The sequence below is a fragment of the Hemicordylus capensis genome, chromosome 1 (assembly GCF_027244095.1).
Source record: "Hemicordylus capensis ecotype Gifberg chromosome 1, rHemCap1.1.pri, whole genome shotgun sequence".
NCBI lineage: Eukaryota > Metazoa > Chordata > Lepidosauria > Squamata > Cordylidae > Hemicordylus > Hemicordylus capensis.
In genome coordinates this window covers 381,855,401-381,878,004 of record NC_069657.1, presented here as the reverse complement: position 1 = coordinate 381,878,004, position 22,604 = coordinate 381,855,401, and the positions used below count along the sequence as shown (strand labels likewise).

The window sequence follows — 22,604 nt, the reverse complement described above, 5'->3', positions numbered from 1 at the left end:
GGTCTATCCATTGAAGGTTGGTTCAATAGGGTCTGGCAGATTGCATTATCTGAAAAGCTAATACATCAGTTGTCTCACATCAAGTCATACCTGCATGCTCAACAACAGACAATATTTTCTGAACACCAGACTTGCTTATTGTCTCAAAAGGCTCTCAATTTCTGGCTTATATTTGGATTTTTCTTTGTTTGTTACACATTTTTTACACATGCCTTGTTTGTTGAAAATTTTAAAAAAGACTTTTCCATAGCCTCACATTTCAAAACATGAAAGTACCTCCAGTTCCCTTTTAGATATCAAACTTTATTATGCTGCTAGTGTTGAGCTGTATGTTGATGAAATATTGGCTAACTTAAAAACAACAACCTCGATTTCTTTATGATTGCAATACAGTATAATTGGCATTTCAGTTGCTTGCTTCATACCATGTTGCTTCAAATCAACAGGCATGACACTTATTTTTCCTATCTGAGGAATTCTTTCAGTATCGAAGACCTCATTGCAAGGAAACCCTAAATACCTGTATGCTTTTAGGTTGGTTTGCAGCATATCAGGCCCAAACTAAATTCAACATGCTCTTAGTATGTAATACTAGAGAATTAAGTATTGGGTGCTTTGGAAAAGGCATTCAAATGAAACAAATAAAATTACACCAAACTTGCTTTTGATTTTATGGTAGATGTCAATTTTCTAACTTTTGACTTTAAAATATGGAATATAAACAAGCCATTGTTTGCTACATAGGAGCTGACTTGTCGCGAAGACCTTCTTACTCTCCTCCTTTCACTTCTGCCACTAGTTTGGAAAATACCTGTACAAGACGCAAAGGCAACAGGTAGGTGTTCTTTACATACTTGATCTAAGACATGCCTTTGAAATATTGACACATACATTAAAATATACAGTTAGATATTGGTTTTGGTGTGTATACTGTAAAGTCTTATATTTTTCATATGCAGGTTACTTAAAGTCATTGACTGCAGTGTTGCTTATAATTGTCTGTATACATGAACAGTGTTGATTTTTATTGCATAAGTGAATCTTGCTTTTATTTTAGAACAAAGCACAATTCTGTGTTGCATACAACAAACTGGAGAATTGGTTTTCTGGCTAACTGGAGTTAGAACAAAACAACAGATCAAATGAGGATCACACCATGTTTTGAAATCCTGGTGTGTTCTAATTATAGATTAACACTCCATAGACCATGAGTTTGTATGTCATGAGGAGCTGCAGATCATTCTTAAAGTGAAAGCTTAAGCTTTCATTTTCTTCTCTTGCATGAGAGAAGAAGAGGTGTGCAAGCCTGTGGCTCCCTTAGTGCTATATGAAGGAGTCCAAACTATGATATAGATGAAGGAAAGTAAGTCTTGGGTCATACATCCAACCGTGATGTCACAGGCTTGCGACGATCACTCAACTGCACAGGCGGGCTTCACAGATGGAAAAAGACGCTGGCCTGAATGGACGGGCCCAGCATTGCTCCAGCCCCCACCCCCACCGGGGGAGAGGGGAGAAGGACTGCTCTGCTCCCCCTGCAGCCACCCTCGGCCATGGTGGTAATTTTTTTTTAAAGCACGGAGGTTTGGCGGGGTGGGCACGGGGTGGCTGCTGGAGGCCCCCAGCCATTTGAAGCCCCCAAACCTTGGAGGACTGGACGGTCCCCAAGTTCTGGGGGTTAGAGCGCCTCTGCCATCACTTGAGCACCAAGTTTGGCCAGTAGGATGCTGCATCCGTGAGCTGGAGCTAAAGGCAGTGGTGTGGGCTGCTTGGAGGACAGAACATGCTGGAAGGTGAAGCCAGTGCAGGGGGAAGGTAGGGACGGCATCTGAGCTGGTGAAGTGAGGGCGTGGAGTTGGCAAGGAGGCTGTGTGATGTCAATGTTGACTCCTGTCAGGACCTGGGGCCGACGAGAAGACTGAAGCTGTGGTTGTAGGCAGGTGGATGATGTTAACTGTGGAAGCCAGATTGTCTGCCTTATCACCTTGAACTGCACTTGCAGCCTGAGGCTGTTGCTTACCTTGCCTCATGGGGGAGATGCCCCTGCTGTGGAAGTGGTGAGGAGACCTTGTGAACAGAGCCTGCTTATATAATGTTGCATGTGTTGGCCTCAGTTCACTTTCTGACTTCATATAACTTGAAATCCTCTTAACTGTAGATATTTCTGTCTTTCAACAGATTTTAATCTACCCTTCTCTGTTGATATATGCTTGACCAAAGAGACGGGTCCAAGTTACCTTAAATCTACTCAGGAAAAACAAAATGCAGAAGAAAGTTCTCAACTGTCTACTCAGGCTTCAGTAAAATTAAATTCTTCTCGAAAAAGTAGACGTCAGCGCAAAACCACCACTCATCGGTACTCTGTGAGAGATGCAAGGAAATCCCAGCTGTCCACTTCCGATTCAGAAGGCAATTCAGATGAAAAGACTAGTACTATAATGATGAAATACCGGAGGTCCCAGCTCTTGCAGCCTTTTCTAACAAACCCGCCTAAGGAACAACATGTTGCAGATAGATGTAGTTCTGTAGAAGCGGAAGAGGCTCAGAGTTGTAGTCTTGATAAGAATGATATAGAAGACTCCAAACTGATGATCCCAGTTCCAGAAATTAGCTCAGAGACTTTGAATGAACCAACTGCATCATCTCTCAGCAGTTTAGACAACTCTCCTTTTGACTTGTGTCACATCTTGCTATCATTGTTAGAAAAAGTATGTAAGTTTGATATTGCCTTGAATCATAAATCTGCACTGGCAGCAAATGTGGTATCCACACTAACAGAACTCTTATCAAAACTTGGAGACTGTTACAATGCAAGTAGTGCTGCAGAAAATGAAGTTGTTTCCTCAAGCTGGACAGAAGAACCGGTTGCGCTCATTCAGAGGATGCTTTTTAGGACAGTGTTGCATCTTATGGCTATTGATATTAACAATGCTGAGACCATGCCTGGCAATCTGAGGAAAAATCTTATTGATTTGCTTAAGGCAGCTTTAAAAACTAAATCTTTGCTGGAAAAACCACATGATCCTTTTACTGCAAGACAAAAGAGATCTTTACAGAAGGGGATTAGGGATGACTTTGCTTTTCCAAGGTATCGCCACAGAGCCCTCCTTTTGCCAGAGTTTATAGAAGGAGTTTTGCAAATTCTCATCTGTTGCCTTCACAGTGCAGCCTCCAATCCAATTTATTTTAGTCAAGCAATTGATCTGGTTCATGAATTCATACAGTACCAGGGATTCAAACTATTTGAAACCACAGTACTGCAGATGGAATGGCTGGTTGCAAGGGACACTGAGATAAACACAGAGGCATCTGAGTATCTCAAAGCCCTAATCAACAGCATTATGAAAATAATCAGCACTATCAAAAAAGTGAAATCTGAACAACTTCACCAGTCCGCGTGTCCAAGAAAACGACACAGGCGATGCGAGTATTCTCATTTCATGCATCACCACAGAGACCTCTCAGGGTTATCAGTCTCTACTTTTAAAAATCAGGTCTCTAAGAACCCGTTTGAGGAAACAGTGGAAGGGGAAGTCCATTATCCTGATCGGTTCTGTTGTGTTGCTGTTTGTGCTCACCAATGTCTACGGTTGCTGGAACAAGTTACTCTTGGCAGCACGTGTTTTCAGATCTTATCTGGTGTCCATAATGCAGGAATATGTTGTTGCATGGACCCCAAATCTGTAATTATCCCCTTAGTTCATTCATTCAGATTACAAGTATTGAAAAACTTCCAGCCGCACATATTAAGCGTCCTTAGTAAGTTTATCTTGGACCAACTGGGTGGAGCACAAGTTTCTCAAAAATTGACCCAGGCCTCTTGCAACATTTGTACCATTGACTGTGATCAGCTTGCTGAACTAGATGGTGCTCTTCATGGGAACGCTTCTGAGGTTTCTACATCAAGTTCTTCAGCTCCATATAGGTTTCAAGGAATTCTGCCTAGCAGAGGACCTGAAGATATGTTGTTGAAGTGGGATGCCTTGGAGGCTTACCAGAGCCTTGTATTTGAAGAAGAGGACAAACTGCGCAGCATGCAGATTGCTAGCCATGTTTGCAATTTGATCCAAAAAGGCAATGAAGTCATTCAGTGGAAATTGTACAATTATATATTCAATCCAGTACTCCAGAGGGGTGTTGAATTGGCTCATCATTCCCAACAACTAGGAAGTGGTACAGCCTTCAGTCAGACAGGCAATTACCACAAAAGGTGTTTGCCTCCGGAAGTGCTCCAGATCTATTTACAAACTCTTCCTGCACTATTTAAATCCAGGTTTGTTCACATTTTTTCTCTGTGGCTTGAGTAAATGCTTGTACATTTATTATTATTATCTTGGCATGATGAATTCTGGAGGGGCTGAGTCAGAAGTGCATATAAGTAGTTAAAGATGATGGACACTTGGAAGTAACGGACATAGTTCACTAAAAACTACTACTGAACTGTGTCTGTGTTTTTAACGTGTGTGTGGAGCTTTTGTATGTGCCCCTTTGTTGAAGTGGTTCATCATTCCTTCATTCCCCACCTTCAACCTCAGAGGCACGATGCCTCTCAATACCAGTTTCAGGGGAGCAACAGGAGGAGAGAGGGCATGCCCTCACCTCTTGATAGTGGGCTCCCCAGAGGTATCTGGTGGGCCACTGTGTGAAACAGGATGCTAGACTAGATAGGCCTTGGACCTGATCCAGCAGGGCTGTTCTTATGAATTAAAGAGTTTCACTGAAACACTGCTTGCAGGATTGTAGCAAATATTGACTTCCTTCCTATAGTCTGCCCAGTGCTACATGTGGACAAATGTGCACATTTAGTTGGATTTAGACTTGCATGAGATTTATTCTGTTTATGTAAGCAGGCCCCCACCACTCACGCGCGCGCACACACACACACACACACACACACACACAGAGCGAGAGAGAGAGAGAGTGCGGTTTCTGGCAGCAGCTCCAGTGCCATCCAAGAAGCCACCAGCGGAAGGCTGGGGTTCACCAGTTTGGCTCAAGGGGCTGTCACTGGATGACAACCTCCCATATGCACATGTGTGCAGAAGCACTTCCAATTACTCAAGTAAGGGGGTCCCATTGCACCAATCTTAAATAATGTGTAGCATTCTGGTAAGAGACTACATTCTCATATAATCATTGAATTATACACACACAAACAAAATTGAAATATTTTGTTGTAAAAGTACATAACAATTAGGAATATGACCATGGATTGTATGATTACTTACTTTTTCTGTTTAATTATTCATTACCAATTGCTACTACTTAAAGTTGAAATCCCATTTTGAAATGGAAGAATTTATTTTATTTTATTCTATTTTAATTCAATATTAATTCATTCATTCATTCATTCATTCATTCATTTATTCATTCATTTCTTTAATTATATTTGTACACTGCCCCAAACTTCTGTCTCTGGTTGGTTTACAACAACATAAAACAAATTAAAACAGAAACGAAAACCTTAAAAAAACCTAAAACCACAAGTCTAGTTAAAAAGCTTGGGTGAATAAATGTGTATTTACAGACTTTTTCAAAGTTGTCAGAGATGGAGAGGCTCTTATTTCAGCAGGGAGTGCATTCCAGAGTCTCAGAACGTCAACGGAGAAGGCCCTTCCCTGAGTAGCCACCAGGCAAGCTGGTGGCCACTGCAGACGAACCTCTCCAGATGATCTCATGGCAAAGATGTTCTCTTAAATACCCAGGGCTTTATAGGTTATAACCTGCACCTTGTATTTTGCCCAGAAACTTATTGGTAGCCAGTGTAGCTCTTTTAGTATAGGAGTAATATGCTCTCTCCAAGATGACCCAGAGACCAACCTTGTTGCCGCATTCTGTACCAACTGCCATTTCCGGACTATCTACAAAGGCAGCCCCACAAAGAGTGTATTGCTGTAGTCAAGTCTGGAGGTTACTAGCATATGTACTATTGTTCTGAGCTTATTTATCTCGAGTAATGGATGCGGCTGTTGCATCAGCCGAGGTGATAGAAAGCACCTCTGGCCACCACCTCAACCTGGGATAGGGGAGAGAGGTTTGGATCCAGAAGCACTCCCAGACTGCATACCTGTTTGTTCTGGTGAAGTGTGACCCCGTCCAGACCTGGCAGATCAAAATAATCTCCCAAGTTCCAATCTCGCACAATAAGTACCTCCATCTTATCTGAGTTCAGTCTCGGTTTATCCCTCATCCAGCCCATCACTGACTCTAGGCAGGCACTTAGAGAGGTTAAGCCTTCTTCTCATAATGCTGACATGGAGAAATAGGTTTGGGTGTCATCGGTATACTGATAACACCCTTTATCAAGTCTCCTGATGTTCTCTCCCAGCTGTTTCGTGTAGATGTTAAAAAGCATTGGAAACAGTATGGAGCCCTGGGCGACACCATATAAAAGTTCTCATTTTGAAGAACAGTTTCCCAAGTGAACTCCATCTGGAATCTGCCCGACAGGTAAGAGTGGAACCACTGTAAAGCAGTACCTTCCACTCCCAACCCTCTCAGACGTTCTAGAAGGATATTATGGTTGATTGTATCAAAAGGTGCTGAGAGAAGAGGACCAACAGAGTCACATTCCCTCTGTCAGTTCCCCATTGGAGATCATTCATCAGGCTGACCAAGGCAGTCTCCACCCCATAGCCCGCCCAAAAGCCAGTTTGAAATGGGTCTAGATAATCAGTTTCCTCCAAGACTGCCTGGAGCTGGGAAGCTACCACTCTCTCAATCACCTTGCCCAACCACGGAAGGTTGGAGACAGGCCTATAGTTGCTTAACTCTGAGGTATCCAATGCAGGCTTCTTTAGAAGAGGTCTAATAATTGCCTTCTTAAGGCAAGGAGGCATCCTGCCCTCCCTCAGAGAAGCATTTATAATATCTATCAGGTCTTCTACACCAACCCCCTGCCAGTTAGTATAAGCCATGTCGGACAAGAGTCAAGAGAACAGGTGGTAGACCACATCATTCCAAGCAGCTTGTCCACATCCTCAGGAGCCACAAACTGAAACTGATCCTGTATAGCCACATAAGAGGAGTTGCTGGACACTTGCACATTAGACTCTGCAATAACTGTGGGGCGGGGGTGGGGTCTGAGTCGGCCTGAATATGAGAGATTTTATCTGGAAAGAACTCATTAAAAACATAACAGCAGGTTATGGTTCCAAATTCTGATTCAAGGGAGTAGGGGCATGTACTAGCCCTCTCATAACCCTGAACAATTCTGCTGGACATGAGCTTGCGGATGCAATAGGGCAGAAAAGAGTCTCTTATTTGCCACACATATTGCCTGAGGATAGATCTTCAAATGTGTTCTATGTTGTAATCTGTCAGATTTGAGTTGAGTCTTTCTCCACTTGAGCTCCTGTCATCTACCTTGCTGCTTCAGTTCCCGTAGTTCTTCTGTATACCAAGGGGCCAGTTTTGAAGCGGGTTGGAGAGGACACTTAGGAGTGATCATGTCTTCTGCCCTGGTGAGTTTGTTCCAGTTCACCAGGGCATCAACAGAATCACCGGCAGAGCCAACACTAAATCCTTCCAAGACTTCTTGGATTCCTGTTGTATCCAATAACCTTCTCAGAAAGACCATCCTAATAGGCCCCTCACTCTTGTGGAGGTGGGATGTGATTGTGAGTCCAAACTTAACCAGACTGTAGTCCATCCATGACAATGGGGAAATCACAGCAGTCTCCACCCATGGAACACCACCCTGACCAGAGTAAAAGACGATATCAAGTGTGTGTCTAGCAATGTGTTTGTCCTGAGACCACTTGGGACAGGCCCATTGTTTATGAACTCCTGAACTACCTCAGACAAATTGGTCCTGAAGTGAACATTGAAGTTTCCCACTACCACAAGCCTGGGAGACTCCCAACACCAAGCCAGAGACCATGTCCATCTGCTCAGTTAGGGACTTGGTTGGGCCGTGGGGTGATCGGTATACCAAGAGAAGTCCCAGTCTATCCTTGATCCCCTAACTTAAGTACACACATCCAACATGGTCGGACACTTCGGCAGGGATTTTGGTGAGGGAGATGTTCTTATAGATTAGAGTGACTCCATCTTCTCACTGACATCCTCTCACCAGCTCCTCAACAGAGTACCCTGGAGGGAGAAGCTGGGGCCAAACTGGGTTCCCAGCTTTCCCCAACCAGGGCTGTGTGATACATATCAGGTCAGCCCCTTCATCCCTAATCAGATCATAGATGATTTCTTATTTATTCTGGACCAACCTGGCATTACAAAGGAGCAAGGTGAGGCTTTGGAGGTAGTTGGCACTGCTCTCCAAGGTCAAAGAGCTGGCAGGACAGCCAGAAGAGGCAACAGCTATTAGATTTCTCATTTCCCTTCCCCTGTAACAGCCTGCTAACCTGCCAACTAGGGATATACACGAACCGGTTCAAAAGTCTGGTGTTTTGCACTCCCAGGAGGCCGGGCGGAGTGTGCCCTTACCTGCCCTGCCACTTGCCTGCATGCCGGCCATTTGCATGGTGACATTCACCGGGGCTGCAAGGAGGTACGTTGCAGCCCTGCACCAACACTTTTGGGGAGAGTGCTGGTGGGGGGTGGAGGAGTGGCAGGGCAGGTAAGGGCACCTTCCCTCCCCATTAAAGGACACCCTCTTTAGCACGGACTAGTTCATGCACATCCCTACTACTAACATTACTTCCACCACTGCTGGAATAGCTGCCCCACAGTCAATGGAATCCACCCCCACTGTCTCCCCATCTCCAGACAAGCCTAGACACATTGTAGACTAACTTCACCCAAGACTCAACAACAGAAGCTTTCTCAACAACAGCTTCAGCTTCTTATCCAATAATTTTTTATTTACTGCTTTTCAACAAAAGTCCCCAAAGCATAGATAAAAATAAAATTGCTCCCTGTCCCCAAAGGGCTCACAATTTTAAAACGGAACATAATAGACATCAGCAACATCCACTGGAGGGATGCTGTGCTGGGGATGGTTAGGGCCAGTTGCTCTCCCACTACTAAAAGAGCCAGAGTGGTGTAGTGGTTAGAGTGCTGGACTAGGAGCGGGGAGACCCAAGTTCAAATCCCCATTCAGCCATGATGCTAGCTGGGTTACTCTGGGCCAGTCACTTCTCTGTCAGCCTAACCTACTTCACAGGGTTGTGAGGAGAAACTGAGGTATGTAGTACACTGCTCAGGTCTCCTTGGAGGAAGAGCGGGATATAAAATGTTGATGATAATAATAATTAATAAATAGAAATCACCACTTTAAAATGGTGCCTCTTTGCTCAGTTAGCAGGTTGTATGGTTATACAACCATAAAATAATATACTCTGTTCCAGCCCACAGCTTCATACTGAAGCAAGTATTTTTTTTTTATATTCCTTGAAATCAATGAAATTTAAGTGTGCTTAGCTAAGTTTTATAGATACTTAATTGCCATCAGTTTGTATTCATTTATAATCTGGCCTAATCTAATATTTCAAGACAGTTGGTTATGGGCCAAAAACATAACATTTAATAAATATATAAAGCTAAAACTATTGAATCCTGGTTAATATGAGCCACCAAATGTCAGCCCAATCATAGTTTTATGCGCCCCCACCCCCGGGGAAGGCTATTGAAAATATCTAACTGTATTCTGTCATCCTATGACATGACGCACCTAGTATAAACTAAGTAGATATTATTGGCTGATCTTGGAGATTGTGATACCTCTTAGAAAAGAAAGTGGTTTCTTAAGTAGGGTCAAAAGTGCTCATGTTTTACAGACCAATACCAGTGCTGTAAAATTGTTCAGGCTTTAGAAAGTTGGTTTAACTTTCTTCTAGTTAGCTGCTACTATCAGATGTAGGCAATCATACCTGGGAAGCTGCTGGCAATTCAGCATTCAAGGACCACTCCAGCTAGAGCACATTTGAGCTTCAGGGTTGTTGAAGTATAAATGAGTTTTTAAAAATGACAGTGAAAGGAGACTTTTGTTTCAGCATCTAGTTCATCCATTCCTAGAGTTGAGAGCTGCTTAACTTGGCACTGTGTACCCATCCCCCCGCCCCAAAAGGGCAAAAGTGATTTCTAAAATGTCAGATGCTTTAAAGTTGAATGCAAAACAATGCCTCTAAAAACATTTGAGCTTGGGGTTACACAAAAGCATTTTCCTCAGTGAACGGCTAGCATAAGTTTGACATCAGTCAAAAATATCTTAATTTTATATTGATGTTAAAAGCTGAAGCTATGAATCCCCCCAAAATTAAGAAGTGATATAATATATTTTATAATAAAAATAATTGATGGCTTAAGCACAACTAACTCTGACTTGTGGCCTGTGCTTGCTCTTTGTAGTAAAGAAGATGGACTCTTTTTAAAAGAAGATGAAACAGTACATAGCATTTTAAGTGTGTCCTTGTTTTATCTAATTGGTAACAACTTAATGCTTTTCTTCTCCAGAATAATACGTGAGTTGTTCTTAAGCTGCAATGGAGTGAATCAAATGACTGAACTAAATTACTTGGACTGTGTAAGAAGTTATTCCTTGAAAGTGTTTGAAACATTAATATTTTGCCTTGGAGATCAGCAGATGGACCAAGTGATGCCCGACTTAGATGGTTTGGACAGTGAACAGAAGATGTCTGCGTTAGATCTAGGTGCTTTAGTTCACAGACAGCAACCAGCTTCAGATGCGCTTCAGAGCTTGAGCAAATTTTATGCTGTCCTCAAAGAAACTTATCCAAAGAAGAAGAAATCAGTCAGTCAAGATGTTCACATCAACATGATAAACATATTCTTGTGTGTAGCTTTTTTGTGTGTCAGTAAGGAAGCAGATGCTGATCGAGATTCAGTGAATGATTCCGAAGATACTTCAGGTTATGACAGTACTGCTAGTGAACCTCTGAGCCACAGGTTGCCATGTCTGTCTCCAGAGAGTTTTACTTTGCCCTCATTGGAACATATCCACAGGGCAGCAGACATTTGGTCAGTGTGTTGCTGGATCTACTTGTGCAGCTCAATATTCCAAAGACAGTTCCATAGACTTGGTGGTTTTGAAGTATGTCATAGATTAATAGCTATGATTATTGAAAGACTTTCCAGGGTAGTAGAGGAACAAGATGAGAAGGAGGGACCTACTGAGATTTTTTCCAAAAGTGGTTCTTTGCAGTTGTTGCCAAGCTGCAAGAGAAGCCCATTGGACCATGATAGTCTTGATGAAAATGTTGATTCTTCAAGACAAGCTGAATGGGTTTTCTATAGCCATTCAGATGCAGAACAAGCTTCAACTGATGGCACTGCCAAATCAAAAAAGGCTTTGATGCAAGAAAGTGAGTGGTCACACCATGGTATAAGACTTTTGGAAGCTCTGCTAGCCATTTGTTTACATAGTGCAAGTAATTTCCAGCAGAAGATGGAATTGGAGTCACTTCCCCAGGTAATGTGTCACTGACACTCTTAAAACTTACAGCTACCATGTCAATTAAGAAAGCTGTTTTAGAGATGGGAACAAAACAAGTGCTTGTTGGATTTTAAAGCTATATCTCTTCCACATGGCATTACTTAAATTAACTTTCAAGTAAATTTAATAAAATTACAGGACTATTATTAAAAGAACAGCAGAAGTATTGGTATTTCAAGGGGTATATAGTAGACACTTCCCCAAAGGAATAATTTGCTGTTGATATTGCAGTAATGAGCAGAAATGCCATAGAAAAGAGAGTGAAATGCATGTCCATAGAGACATCTAGGCATAGTATTCAGCCTGAGTGGGAATATTGTGAGAGAAACCAGTAACTTAAAGATAAGACACACGGAGTTTGATTTGCACCATACTGTATTTTTAAGTGTGTAATGCCGTATCTTGTCACTTATCCAGAAGGCTTGTAATTGGTTTTCCCCCATTCAGTTCCAACTTCAAACAAGCCCAGAGGGCTTAAGAGTTTGAACCACAAATATTGTGTGTGAACTTTATAGAGAAATAAGGAGACTTAACTAGAGATAATCATGGTGATCTGTGCTATAAGCACAACATGCAAACACCTTGACAAGTAAGTTTAGTTCTTGCCTTCAGCAGTTTTGAGAGGACTGGGAATGCAAATGGTGAAGAAACTATAATTGCTTTTAGCACCTTTTTCATTAATCGCGCAAACCCATAAGCATGAATGTTTACATTTTTGTTAATGTAGAATGTTTGTGTGGAAGACATATTACTTGAAATGAGGGACCAGCTTGCGAAGTCTAGAATAATGGAAACTGACTTGGTGAAGAACCTGTTTGATTCATTGCTTCGAGTTGCACTGGGAACCTATGTTGCTGATCTGGAACATTCAGAAGAAAAGAAAGAAAAGGTAAAATAGGCTTAAAAGCTGCTTGTCCTATTGCCTGCCACCCTGTCTAAAGTCCCCATGGTTGTAAGGCCAATATGATATCATGGAATGTTCATAAACATTCCAACATCTGCAGGTGAAAAAATGGACAAGTAAGCAATTTTGTAAGCTGGAGTATTGTGCACCAGAGATCTCAAAGAGGCAATGGTGGTGTGTATGTGGACATGAGTGAAATGGACTTTGGCTGCATGTTTGTAATATGTTACCATATACAGTTTTACTAATTCTTTGAAATACTTAGCATGATTTTGGAGTTCTTTTTCCTTTCTGCTCTCTGCTCTTGTGTAGAATGTAGAAATTACATACAAGAGCTGAAAGTTACAGATGAGTTAAAAATAGTTTGCTGGAATCCACAAAGATTAAAATGAATGTATGAGAGATGGGAGTATCTGACCAATCTGGATCGAGATCCGTCGATGTCCATAAGAATGGGTTCTGTGCCTGCAAAGGAGCCATGCAGTACCCATGCCTGAGCTTGTCGAAGAGCCCAGGCCACCCCCCATGCTGAAGCGTGCTATTTAAGGCGTGGCTGAGGCGCGAAGTCCCTGAGTTCTTTCCCGACACCCCTTGTGTTTGGACCTACAGTCTGCCAATTCTGTAGTTGGAAAGTTCCTCTTTTCTGTAGTTCATCCTAACTTTGACTGATTTCCTGGAATTTGACTCGGACTGGTTGATGTGCTACACATGTTTTTGACTCGGAACGGCTGATAGTGATTCTCTGGCTCTTGACTTGGACTGGCTTTCGACGACTTCAGGAGTTTGACTGAGGACCAGACTTGACTTACGATATGGCTGAGAACAGGTCATTTAAATAGTGTGAGGGTTGCAGGGTGAAATTGCCTTGAAGGACCTTCGTGACCTGTGTTTGTTGTGCCTCGAAGAGGAACATAATGTCTCCTCATGTAGAATATGTCTGTCTTTTTCGAAGCAGATGCGGAAGAATCGGGCACTCCGCCTTCAGGCAGCAATTTCCTCGATGCCGGGCACGCCTCATCCTTCAACTTTGACTACACCCTCAAAGGAGATGCCAAAATTAACATCGACGCCTTCTTCAAATTCGGGCACACAAGTCTTTGCGCTGTGACTCCATGAAGTTGGTCTCGGCATCGACAAAATGCTCCACATCAGAGAAATCTTCGGCATCGATGTCGGCATCAATGTCAATATTGACCGCAAAACGTTCGGGATCAGCCTCGGAATCGAGATCTTCTTCATTTTCCTCTTCTAGACCGCACCATTCAGACGAGTGTGGGAGGTCTGCCAAGCGTTGGGGGGTCTGACCACGTCCCTTCTCCTGAAGACAAGTGCTGTAGAATACAAGACCGCCCTCGAGACCGTACACCATTGCCTTCCGCGGCACAGCCATCGACACCGAGTTTTTCTTCACAACCGCTTACAGTGTCTGCACTATCGACATCAACTAATCCTTCAGTATCGACAGCTACCTTGGTCACTTTGCATTCTGTCCTCCCACAGCAGTCGACATTGACAGTGGTCGATACCGAACCACCATTGATGGATGTTGTTCGTTGGATGCCAACACCGATCTCGATGCTGATTTTTATGCTGATGGCTAGCTCTCTCTCTCAGACTCCGATGCTGTTGGCTTCTTCTGCTTCTCCTTCGACTCCACAAGCTGCTGTGCAGTTGCCTTCGGCCTTACATACGCCAGTCCTCTCCGCGTCGACACAAATAACCCCTCAGTACTGAGCACCGGTGCCAACTTTCGAAATCAACGTAGATGCTGAGGAGGAACTTCCTTCGGCTACGTGTTCTCTGCTTTCCTTATTGGATTCTTCTTCTAGCACACACTCTGCCTCGACGTTTAAAGGTTTCCTTCCAAGTGATATCGAGCCTGCTCCACAAATCGTGACAACTACTGCAACAAATACGGTTGCTCCCTTGTCAGCTAGTCATCTTCAATCTCCAGCCCCCTGGCATTCCTGTGGGTTCAGCCAACCCTCCATAGGTACTTTCTCCCCAGGTGCACCTTATATTTGTGAGAACAACAGACCATGGAGACCAGTGTCACCGGCAAGGGATGCCTGGCCCAGCCTGTCTTCTGTCACTGTGGCCACTCAAACCTCCCCACTGGTGTCCAGTGGGCATCACAGGCATCTACGTTGTCTCTCCGTTCAGTGTCGACCCAGACTTTTCCTGCTCCGTCTCCTCTTGTTGCTGCTGGAACTCAGACTGCCACTATTCCAACAGGAGGGGACAGGCCACCACCGAGCTCGCCATCGGAACATTATGGCTCATCGGATTTCAAATCTGGCCCGGATGATAAAAGCACAATTGTGGAACCTCCCACCGATGTACCATCAGTAACCTATGTTTCCCCTAATGATGAACTAAAGGTTTACCATAAACAAATAAGGACAATGGCTGAGGCTTTGGGTCTGGATATTTGCTCCCATCTCGCCACTATCGATGACCCAGTGTATAACCACGCTGAAATCTCAATCCACTGCCCCAGTGGCTCTACCAATGTTGCCCATCATCACTAGGGCTGCCAGGTGTGCCTGGGAGGTATTGCACACCTCCACTCTGACTTCAAAGAAATTGGAGAGTATTTATTTATTTATTTAATTTTTATACCACCCTTCCAAAGTGGCTCAGGGTGGTTTACAATTAAAACAGAACCATTAAAACCAGTTAGAGTTAAAACAGAAATATAAACAATATAAAACATCAATTAACAATTAAAAACATTATAAAAAACAATTAAACAATTGGAACAATTAAAACCCTGAAAACCAGGTCACAGTATTAAAACAATTAAAACTAATTAAAACCCTGAAAGGCCAGGCCAAGCAGATAGGTTTTAAGGGCTCCCCTGAAGGTCAATAAAGAACTCAGATTGTGGATTTCTGCTGGGAGTTTTAATCTTTACAGAGTTCTATTCTGAACAGAGTTCAGGATAAGGACAATGGATACCTCCTGAAGCATCCGGCACCTAATTCCTTAGTCATTGACTGTGCCACAGCATCAAAATCAGGCAAGCGGTATACTGTTCTTCCTGACAAGGAGGTCAGAAAGTTAGACCTGCTCGGAAAGAAAGTCTACTGGACTTCATGCCTATCAATTAAGGTAGCTAATTATGCGGCCTGCACAGCTAAATATGCTCATGGCCTTTGGGAACTCTTGGAGAAAGATCTTGACTCACTGTCCTTTGAGGACTTTAAGACCAAGTTCCGCCAAACCCTCGAGAACTCGGGAAACCTAACACACAGGCAATTCAGTATTGCCAAATACCTGGCAGAAAGCGAATCCCGTATAATGACAGTGGCCATCACATTAAGGAGACATGCCTGGTTAAGATCTACAGAGCTCCAACAAGACATGTGGGATAAGATAGAAGGAATACCCTTTGATGGCACTGGCCTCTTTAGTGAGACAACCGACGGAACCATGGAACAGCTAAAGAAGTCTAAATTTACAGCCAAGACTTTTACTATGTACCCATCTACTTCTACAACTGCATTGAAATTCTGCAACAATTATGGCAAGTTCCGTCCATCTTACTGAAATCAGGATTGGTGGGACTTCAGGAAACCTTACTCAACCTATCAATGCCGCCCTTACCATCAGAAGGGGGAAACTCCTCAATCCCAGCATACAAAGTCACAGGACGCTCAGAAGCATCTTTAAGATTCCGGACCACCCATCGACACCTCAGCTCCCCTCTCCTGCCAGCGAGGGTTCTAACATCTGCCTCGACGGTTTATTCCATCCACCCATGCCAGCCTACCATCAAGCTGGCAAGCCATGCCCCCACATGGCACCATATAACATCAGGCCACTGGGTCCTAAAGATTATAACTGCTGGTTATGCGCTCGAATTCAGGTCCCTACCGTTGTTCTTAGGGATGATACTCACTCCTCCTTTAGACACACTCCGGCAGGAAGTGAGGGAGCTACTGGAGAAGGGAGCAATTGCCCTGGTATTGTTGGCAGACAGGCGGGACAGGTTCTATTCCCGGTATTTTCAAATTCCCAAACAGGACGAGGGCATTTGACCCATTATGGATCTCCGCCACCTGAATAAGTTCATCTGTGTCAGAAAGTTCCGTATGATGGCGAAAGTTCCGTATGATGGCGTTGCTTCCGCTGTTCCAGGGAGAGAAGTGGCTTGCAATGCTGGACCTACAGGACGCCTATTTTCATATCAATATCCGGACTTGTCATCGCAGGTACCTATGGTTCACCGTCGGTCACCAAGTGTTTCAATACAATGTATTGCCCTTCGGACTGTTCACCGCCCCGAGAGTTTTTACAAAATGTATGGCGGTGGTGATTGCTCACCTGCGGACCAGGGGAGTCTCGGTCTATTCTTATTTAGATGACTGGCTCCTGACCGCGAAAGACAGAAGCGAGTTACTTTTGCACATCCATTATGTAGTGAACCTACTTCGGGAGCTGGGCATCGAGATAAATTGGGAGAAGTCTCATCTGGAATCTATGCCCATGACCTCTTACATAGGGGCAATTCTGCACACCGTGCAACAGAACGCATTCTTGCTAGAGGACAGATTTGCTTGCATTCGGGACCTTCCATCAGTAGCCCTTGTAACTGGCCTGCTCAATACAGAGCCTGCTGAGCCTGATGGCATCCTGCAACACAGTGATTCACTTTGCGTGTCTGAAAATGCGTAAACTTCAACTCTGATTCCTATCAGTGTTCCATCCCATCAGACAGCCAAATGAAATGCTTCCACCACAGGTCCTTCGTTCACTCTCCTGGTGGACACAGCACAGGAACCTGCTCAGCAGGGTCCCCTTCCAGGCTCAATCACCTATGGTCTGGCTAACTACAGATGCCTCCCTACAGGGCTGGGGAACCCACTGCAACAACCACAAGATCCAGGGGAGATGGTCCCTTTGCTGGGCCCAGTTGCACATCAGTTTCTTGGAGCTCCTGGCTGTCTTCCAGGCATTACAGGCATTTCTGCCTCTCCTTCAAGGTAAAGTGGTCCAAATCTACCTTGACAATACAATGGCGCAAGCTTATATCAGTCGTCAAGGAGGGACAGTGTCTTGCAGCCTATGCGCCCTCAGTGTACAATTATGGCACTAGTGCATTCAACACCAGATTTACCCAATAGCCATGCACATCAAGGGCCTAGACAACGCCTTGGCAGACAACCTCAGCCAGGTCTTCCTACAGGACCGACAGCATGAGTGGGAAGTTATAGCCCCCTTCGACCAATGGCTGAGACCCACCATCAACTTCTTTGCTTGCTCTGCAAATGCGAAATGCACCCGCTTCTGCTCCAGGGAGGACCATGACTTTCAGTCTCTGGGAGATGTAACTAGATTGGTCCCTGGAGACACCTTACATGTTTCCCCTTCTGCCATTAATACCCAGGGTTGTGGCACATCTGCTATCCAAACCAACCAGCTGCATCCTAGTGACACCATGGTGGTCAAGGCAATTCTGGTTTCCACAGGTACGCAGACTGGCAAAACTGCTACAAACACCTACCTTGCCGTCTAGATCTACTCACTCAAGACGATGGTCGCATTCTGCATCCAGATGTCCAAACCCTCTACCTGACCGTCTGGGAGATAATCTGCTAAATCACATTCTCCTCAACCAACATAAAGAGACCACACATTGGAACTACCTGAGCAAATGGTGCCGGTTTAAAGCCTATGCACGCACCAAAGGGTTCCTACATAAACAAGCTTTGGCCTGAGAGGTTCTTCAATACCTCACGATGCTGAAATCGAAAGTGCTGGCCAATGTGTCATTAAAAGTCCATCTAGCTGCCTTGTCCTCACACCACCCAAAGTGTGAGGGGAAAATGCTGTTCTCACATCTGTTGAGTAAAGTTTTTCTGAAAGGCCTCTTGCATGTTTATCCTCCAGTTAAGCCTCCGGTGGAGCTGCGGAGCCAGTCATTGGTTCTGTCGTCATTAACCCAGGCTCCCTTTGAACCCATGGCCACGTCTTCGTTGAAACTAGTTTCTTGGAAGACAGCATTCTTGATTGCCATCACTACAGCGAGATGTGTGAGTGAGCTCACAGCTCTCAGGGTGGACTCTTCCTATACGATTTTTTACCCAGACAAAGTCCAGATGTGACTGGATCCTTCGTTCTTACCAAAGGCTGTTTCCACTTTTCACCTGAATCAGGATATAATCTTACCGACTTTCTTCAGGGACCCTTCTTCTGCCCTGGAAAGAACACTGCATGCCATGGATGTACGCTGAGCTCTCTTGTTCTACATGGCAAACACAAGAGCATTTAGGTCATCGACCCGACTCTTCATATCCTACAAGGGTCCTACAAGCTCTTCATATCCTACAAGCTCCCTGATCTCAAAACAAAGAATGTCGAGATGGCTTGTTGAACTTATTCTATTTGCTTATAGGCTACAGAACAAGCCACTACCGGAAGCAACAAAGGCCCACTCTACCAGGGCTTATGCTTCTTCCACTGCACACCTTTCTGGGGTGACTTTTATGGACATCTGCAAAGCAGCCACCTGGTTCTCAGAAGTCCCCCTTCATAAAACACTACTCAATAGATGTACGCTCTGCTGCAGAGGCCCCTTTCAGGAGAAGTGTGTTAAAGCAGGTGTTGCAATAGCTACTACTGCTCCCTCCCCCCTTTGGAGCTTGCTAGACACCCATTCTTATGGACATCAATGGATCTCGATCCAGATAACAGGTTGCTTACCTGTAATTGATGATCTGGTAGAGATCCATTGATGTCCATAAGACCCTCCCTTCCTCCCCTCTGCAGTAGTGCTGTTTCTATGTATGTACAGGTGTGCAGCCTATTCGCTTAAGCTCTCGTATTCATCATGGATTAACTCACGTGCTTTGGATGGTCGTCCTGCACGGCGGTTGTCCAAGAACTGAGGGACTTCGCACCTCTGCCACACCTTAAATAGCACGCTTCAGCGTGGGGGTGTGGTCTGGGCACTTCGACAAGCTCAGGCATGGCTACCGCATGGCTCCTGCGCAGGGCAGAACCCATTCTTATGGATATCGATGGATCTCTACCAGATCATCAGTTACAGGTAAGCAACCTGTTTTTCAGATATTTTCAGTTGTCTCCCTATTATTTTACTGATTTCTAGGGAATTTAGAACCAACAGAAGGAAGTACTTTTGCACACAGTGTATAATTAATCTATTTCATGGGATGTGGTGATGGCAACCAGCTTTGATGACTTCAAAAGGGACCTAGACAAATTCACGGAGGACAGATCTACCAATGGATACTAGTCTTAATGGCTATAGGCTGTCTCCAGGTTCAGAGGCAGCAGAGGGCGCATGCCTTCTCCTGTTCATGAATTTCCCAGAGGCATCTGGTGGGTTACTGTGGGAGACAGGATGCTGGACTAGATGGGCCCTGGGCTGGCTTGATCCAGCAAAACTCTTTTATGTTCTTAAGTTACTTTCAGTGAAGCCTAGATTCTTCCATAGATATTGGCCTATTTTATTAATAGCCTATCTTGAACATCTAAAATATGCTGGACAGATCCATCAGTCAGAAAAAGATCCTGTACCGCAGCCTGGTGATATATCAGAAGAAGCAGAAGAGTCACAATGCTGTAGCTTTAAATTTTTTGCTGAAGAAGAAGGCTATGATGCAGATAGTGAAAGTAATCCTGATGACAGTGAAAGCAAAGATGAAGGTAAGATTGAAATTGGAATTCACGTGCTCATGGCTTTCCTAAATGATGCTTGACTGCATTCCATCAGCATTCATTTGAGGCATAGAGAGTGGTTGCTTCAGGTGCTGGGTGAAGGGGTGTTCCCAGTCTGATGCTTGCAAGCTTTGAAAGGGGTATGCTACCAGCCTCTCCCGACTCCTCAACCCTTTTCAAAGCCTGCAAAGGGAAGCTGCCAGTAATCTCTTCCCCTTGCTCTCTATCCCTTATAAAGTCTAAGGACTCAGTTGGGAGCTCTGGATCAAACACTGACATGCTTTAGAAGGTGCATGGAATAAGGAGGGAAAGCAGGCAGCAGCCTCTTCTCTTTTCCCCATGCCCCCTTCAAAGCCTGTAAGGATCAAATTGAGGGCTGAGAGCTCCCAAGCTGATCCTTGCAGACTTTGAAAGTGGAGCAATATGAGAATAAAGAGCTGCTGGCAGCCCCATTGCCATCCCTTTTGAAGCCTTCAAGAGGGCAGGGCAAGGCAGTATTTGTACTGTACCTCAGATGCTCGAAGACCTGGGGTTGTCCCTGCGTGTGCTTATGGAGCCCCCCAGGCACAATGGCATCTGAGTTCTTTTATGAACAGAGAAATGTTCCTTATGCTCCGTGTGGAATGTGATCCTCAGATGGCAGGAAGTTGCTTGAACTTATGATTTTAGGTTGCATTCTCATGCAGTATATGCCTCTGCTGGTGGAATGTTCATTTCCCAGCAGATTTGCATTTGAATAATCTGAAAAATTTTAGTTGGGGTTTGGTGGAGAGCCTTCCAGTTGAATTATAATCTTTTGCAAGCTAGTGTGTGTATTTCTGATGACTTCTACAGATGCATCTGTGTATTGCCTTTTTGGGCTTCTCTCAGCTTTTATCTTTAAGTTCCATGGAGACCGTGTTTGCACTCAGAGAGCTGGTCCTGAACTTAAAAAAAAAAAAAAAATTCAAGCTTTGTAGGGGAAAGTCTAGTTCTGGTTGTCTCCAAATTTCCTGTTCAAGCAGATGGCTTGTAGAGCTATGAGGGTCAAACTAGATGAGACATTAATGCATCTTCATTCAGTTTGGGACTTATATTTATTTTAAGATAGTAGATGCATAAAAAAAATAGTAGAATAAGACCCACAGCATGGAGGTAGGGATGTGTTAACCCTTTACCTCTGCACACTTTGTGCCAGTTATTTTAAGCAAACTCAGGGCTAAACTAGATCAGATATTCAATGTTGCATAGTTCAGAGCTGGTTTAAATGTAACAGAAGACAGGGCCCTGATCCAGATCAAATTTAACATTAAAAATTCATTTTAAAAAGCTCCTAATTTGAAAAAAAGATGCAACAAACATATCATTTAGTTTGACCCTATTTGCTTATAATAACTGAGCACAAAAATGGCTCTGTGTGTGTAATAGTGGTAGGGCATAAGCATTTCAATGCATAGAGTATCTATAATTATTATGTATATTTATATACTGATTTTAAACAAAAAGTTTTCAAAGTTTACACATAAAAAGAAATAAGATGGTTCCCTGTACCAAAAAGGCTCACAGTCTAAAAAGTGAATGATTCCTCTTGATGTGAGTAATTTTGATATGTGAAACATATATAGCCTGCAGATATGTATGTACTTGCCATTGTCAGGCCTGTCTCATAACAAATGGTTGTGCATGTTCTTACTTTTTATTTTTGGAAAGCCAGGATCTCAAGCTAGGCTGAAGATCCTGATTTCTAACTCCATCAGTTTCTAATGTGAAGAAGAAATATCTGGTAGTCGTAGCTCAGCAAAGTAGGCAGAGTAGATACAGTTGAATTTCAGTAGATGACTGTGTCTTCTTTTCCAGGAGCAGACATTAAAACAGAAAAAGGGTGCTTTGGTTATTCCAGTTTTTCCAGTGACCTAGCTGAAAACTTCACTCAAGGGGAATTAATATACCCTGAAATCTGCATGTTGGAATTGCATTTACTCTCGGTTGGTAACCCAAGCTTGGACGTACTCACTCATGTCTTCCAGAGTTTCTTGAAAGTAATCCGGCTGAAGGGAAAAAATGCGATGCTACTTATGCAACAGGTGAATGATATGTCTATGGTGGAGTTACGTTTATGGTTTTATTTTGGTATATGGAATAAATTATATGGTATTGATTTTCAAGAAGTGTCTGCGAGTTTGTGTGGCTCTTCACACAATCAATCTAATGTCAACTGTCCGCAGGAGATTTCCGCAGCGCACACACTCCCTTAGAGTGATCATGTAAAACTAAAAGTTTCCTCCGATCTCTGGTTGGCAGTACACCAAACCAGCATGAAGTTGAGATCCATAATCTTATATTTGAAGCTGGCTTAATTATGTCGGCTTCATGTCAGGTTGGCGCATTGTCAACCGGAGATCAGGGAACACTGGGTTTACACAATTGCGGAGCTGACACTAGATCAGTTGTCTGAAGAGTTCTTGTCTAAATCTTTCTAAACCACCCTGCCAGTCTGTGTGGGAGAGATACCATTGGAAAGCAGAGGAGAGGTAAAATACTGTTTGCAGAGCCGTCAGCCTTTCAGTGGAGGAAAGCCCTCAAATATCCCTAACTCCACCCAACGTAGAATTGTTCTTGAGCAAC

The 22,604-nt window shown here is 43.8% G+C and overlaps 1 protein-coding gene across 3 annotated transcripts in view; it reads left to right on the top strand.

The window, feature by feature from the left end:
* LYST (lysosomal trafficking regulator) overlaps positions 1-22,604 on the top strand; it is a 175,395-nt gene that overhangs the window by 25,297 nt on the left and 127,494 nt on the right. For all 3 annotated transcript variants that reach the window (XM_053299902.1, XM_053299913.1, XM_053299907.1), the window contains exons 4-9: positions 745-835; positions 2,179-4,273; positions 10,411-11,386; positions 12,138-12,299; positions 19,832-19,988; positions 21,837-22,063. In XM_053299902.1, the coding sequence (XP_053155877.1) occupies positions 745-835; positions 2,179-4,273; positions 10,411-11,386; positions 12,138-12,299; positions 19,832-19,988; positions 21,837-22,063 (3,708 nt within the window). The remainder of the gene's footprint in view (positions 1-744; positions 836-2,178; positions 4,274-10,410; positions 11,387-12,137; positions 12,300-19,831; positions 19,989-21,836; positions 22,064-22,604) is intronic.